The sequence below is a fragment of the Helobdella robusta genome (assembly GCF_000326865.2).
Source record: "Helobdella robusta unplaced genomic scaffold HELROscaffold_20, whole genome shotgun sequence".
NCBI classification, from domain to species: Eukaryota; Metazoa; Annelida; class Clitellata; order Rhynchobdellida; family Glossiphoniidae; genus Helobdella; species Helobdella robusta.
In genome coordinates, this window is record NW_008704084.1 from 183810 (window position 1) to 187936 (window position 4127).

At 33.7% G+C, this 4127-nt stretch overlaps 1 protein-coding gene across 1 annotated transcript in view; it reads left to right on the forward strand.

The window, feature by feature from the left end:
• HELRODRAFT_171116 (hypothetical protein) overlaps positions 1-1568 on the forward strand; it is a gene marked incomplete at both ends in the record, with an annotated part of 38912 nt that extends 37344 nt beyond the window's left edge. The window contains one exon of the mRNA XM_009017870.1: positions 24-1568. Coding sequence (XP_009016118.1) covers positions 24-1568 — 1545 coding nt within the window. The remainder of the gene's footprint in view (positions 1-23) is intronic.
• Between the last annotated feature and the right edge of the window lie 2559 nt (positions 1569-4127).

The window sequence follows — 4127 nt, forward strand, 5'->3', positions numbered from 1 at the left end:
ATGAATTAACTGCTACTGAAGAGGAAGAAAAGAAACCGTTGGAAGAGGAACATGTAACTATCATCGAAACAGAAGAAGAAATCGACGAAAAACCTATTGATTCAACGACGCCGCCAAAGGAAGATGAAACTAGCGTTGATAAAGAAGACAAAGAAATCTTTGTGAAAATCACGACCGAGATAGAAGAAGAAGACGTCGAAGAACTAAAACCGAAGAAAATAATTGTCACGACAGAGACAGTTGAACAGCCTGCAGTTGAATCAGAAATTACAGGTGAGACCACAATTATTAAAGAAACAAAAACAATCATAACAACAGTTGTCGAAACGAAAAAACAAACTGATGAATTAACTGCTACTGAAGATGAAGAGAAGAAACCGTTGGAAGAGGAACATGTAACTATCATCGAAACAGAAGAAGAAATCGACGAAAAACCAATCGATTCAACGACGCCGCCAAAGGAAGATGAAACTAGCGTTGATAAAGAAGACAAAGAAATCTTTGTGAAAATCACGACCGAGAAAGAAGAAGAAGAAGACGTCGAAGAACTAAAACCGAAGAAAATAATTGTCACGACAGAGGCAGTTGAACAGCCTGCAGTTGAATCAGAAATTACAGGTGAGACCACAATTATTAAAGAAACAAAAACAATCATAACAACAGTTGTCGAAACGAAAAAACAAACTGCTACTGAAGAGGAAGAAAAGAAACCGTTGGAAGAGGAACATGTAACTATCATCGAAACAGAAGAAGAAATCGACGAAAAACCAACCGATTCAACGACGCCGCCAAAGGAAGATGAAACTAGCGTTGATAAAGAAGACAAAGAAATCTTTGTGAAAATCACGACCGAGAAAGAAGAAGAAGACGTCGAAAAACTAAAACCGAAGAAAATAATTGTCACGACAGAGACAGTTGAACAGCCTGCAGTTGAATCAGAAATTACAGGTGAGACCACAATTATTAAAGAAACAAAAACAATCATAACAACAGTTGTCGAAACGAAAAAACAAACTGATGAATTAACTGCTACGGAAGAGGAAGAAAAGAAACCGTTGGAAGAAGATCAAGTAACTATCATCGAAACAGAAGAAGAAATCGACGAAAAACCAATCGATTCAACGACGCCGCCAAAGGAAGATGAAACTAGCGTTGATAAAGAAGACAAAGAAATCTTTGTGAAAATCACGACCGAGAAAGAAGAAGAAGACGTCGAAGAACTAAAACCGAAGAAAATAATTGTCACGACAGAGACAGTTGAACAGCCTGCAGTTGAATCAGAAGTTACAGGTGAGACCACAATTATTAAAGAAACAAAAACAATCATAACAACAGTTGTCGAAACGAAAAAACAAACTGATGAATTAACTGCTACTGAAGAGGAAGAAAAGAAATCGTTGGAAGATGATCAAGTAACTATAATCGAAACAGAAGAAGAAATCGACGAAAAACCAATCGATTCAACGACGCCGCCAAAGGAAGATGAAACTAGCGTTGATAAAGAAGACAAAGAAATCTTTGTGAAAATCACGACCGAGAAGAAGAAGAAGAAGACGTCGAAGAACTAAAACCGAAAAAAATAATTGTCACGACAGAGACAGTTGAACAGCCTGCAGTTGAATCAGAAATTACAGGTGAGACCACAATTATTAAAGAAACAAAAACAATCATAACAACAGTTGTCGAAACGAAAAAACAAACTGATGAATTAACTGCTACTGAAGAGGAAGAAAAGAAACCGTTGGAAGAGGAACATGTAACTATCATCGAAACAGAAGAAGAAATCGACGAAAAACCAATCGAAGAAATAACCCCTGTTATCAATGAAACTGAATCTAACTCTACTATTTTCTTCACCGGAACTCAACTTGTAGATCATATACATGAAGTGATGAAAAATTTTACCGGGGAAGAATATAAAATAGAAGTACAAAAAAATGAGGACCCACCCAAACCATCTAATTGTTGTGATTGCGCTACTTGTGTTAGTATGATCCTTTTTAATTTCTAGTCAAAATTCTTTGTAAAACTAATTCAATTTTCTATATTTTGTTCTTAAATTTCAAGTTTTTTTTATCAATTCTTATATTAGTTACTTTAATTTAAACTATTTGTTGTCACCTCGATTTAGCAATCCAACATCAACATTGATCTTGCTGCTTTGGATGACCTCCGTCTCTTGGTGGATTCTATAAATAAGCACGCCCACCTGCAATCAGTGATTAATGTTTACGTAAGATACCCCTCCAATCCCAATCCCAATCAACGATGTGGAGGGTAGACGTTGAAATTTAATTTCTTGCATATTTAAGCGAACCAAATGAACATTTTCATTATGTTTCTTTCTCCGTTACGCGAATCTACACTGAAATTATTAAATATTATGCCATATGTTTTTCAAATTTTTTATTTGAAAAATGTTAACTAAAAGTACGAAATTTTTTTCTTGCTATGTTAATCGTTTTGTATTAAAAATTTACAAAAATTAGAGAGTTGGTGTTTTTATTTTAAGATTTTATTATTATTTGAAATTTTTTCATATAATCATAAAAAATCTGATGACGTTAACTGGCACCAGTGGCAAGAAAGTGTATTGGTAACGTGTCTTGCATTACGTTTCTTTGATCTGTTTCAGAATGGAAAGAGATGGGAAGAGATGAAAAAGAAATGGAATGCTTTCTACCATGAGCTCGAATATCGTTACTTCGCATTGAACGTATAATACTTATAAAAAAAAAGGTTAACGGCGCTAGCTCTTGGCTTGCAACAGAACAACTACAGCATTCAAAACTGCCACGATTCTATCAATCACTTGCAATTTTCAGTGAAACAACTGTGTATCTGACTGTAAGCGGTATAGCGTGATGGTAGTTACAACTCCTTCTTGTATTTTTTTGGTGATTTCATGATTTTCGCTTCAGAACAAGTAAGCTGAATTTTTTCCTTTAATTACTGTACTTATTTTACTTAAATTTAATACTTATATCTTAATCTAGATATTTTCTTTCAAGTTTACCTAGCACTTATTTTACTCCACCGAAATATTATTTCAATCTTACTTCTAGCAAGCGTACTTAATCCAATTCTAATAAAATTACCTTTGTCGTTAACAATTTTTAACTTACAAACAATTCTAATAAAATTAGTAAAAAAAATTTCATAATGATATTGCTCTGTTCAAAATTTTCTATTTTACGGCTACGTGCCAAAGATTTTTTATTTTTGAAAGTCGACACGCATGTTAATCTCTAGAAAAACTTGAGCACAAAAGAGTTTTTAGAGTTATTAATTGAAATAGGTCACCGAAACATCCCGGGAAATAAAAAATAATTATACTAAATGAACATTGTGGTACTCTGGAGATTTTTTTGTCCTGCTGACTGACATTCAAGCGGTCGCATTAACAAATTCTTCATGTTTGAAGAGAAGAACCATTCTAAACCCAAAAAACAAACCAGTTACCAACATCAATTCTTTCCCTTTAGAATAATTAACAACCGAAAACATTAAATACGAGTCTAACAGTTAATGGAGTTAACAGTTAATACTATCCTGTCAGGATTCCCCCTACGCCCAACTCACCCGTCCTTCTACTAGCACAACATATTGTTGTAATCCCTAACTCTTGCAACTACAAACACAGATGTTATAACTTCAAAGATCATTATATCTGGTGGAAACCTGACTGGGCAGGCCATACATATAGCCTAGATTTTTAGCCTAGATTCAATATTTCTTTACAATCCTCTATTTAAAGATTACAAATGTAGCAAAAATAACAATAATCAAATAATAAATAATACAGCGCAATTTGATCAATACCGCGGTTATAACAATAATTTTAACTTCAAGATAGGTACGCCGATAATGTTATCGCTTAATTTAGACACTTCTAAATTAAGTAATGGCATCAGATCCATGTAAAAAATTTCAATTGAGGCAACAATTCTTACAAGAATTTGTGATGAATTCCCAGAATCTCCATGACATAATACCACTTCGAACTTAGTCGTTTACAGTTTTGCTTTGCTTTGCGGTGATTAGATATTGGATAAAATTGATATTGAAAATCTATTGATAAAACCTAACGACAAAGTTAGATATTATGTTTTCAAAATTCTAAAAAC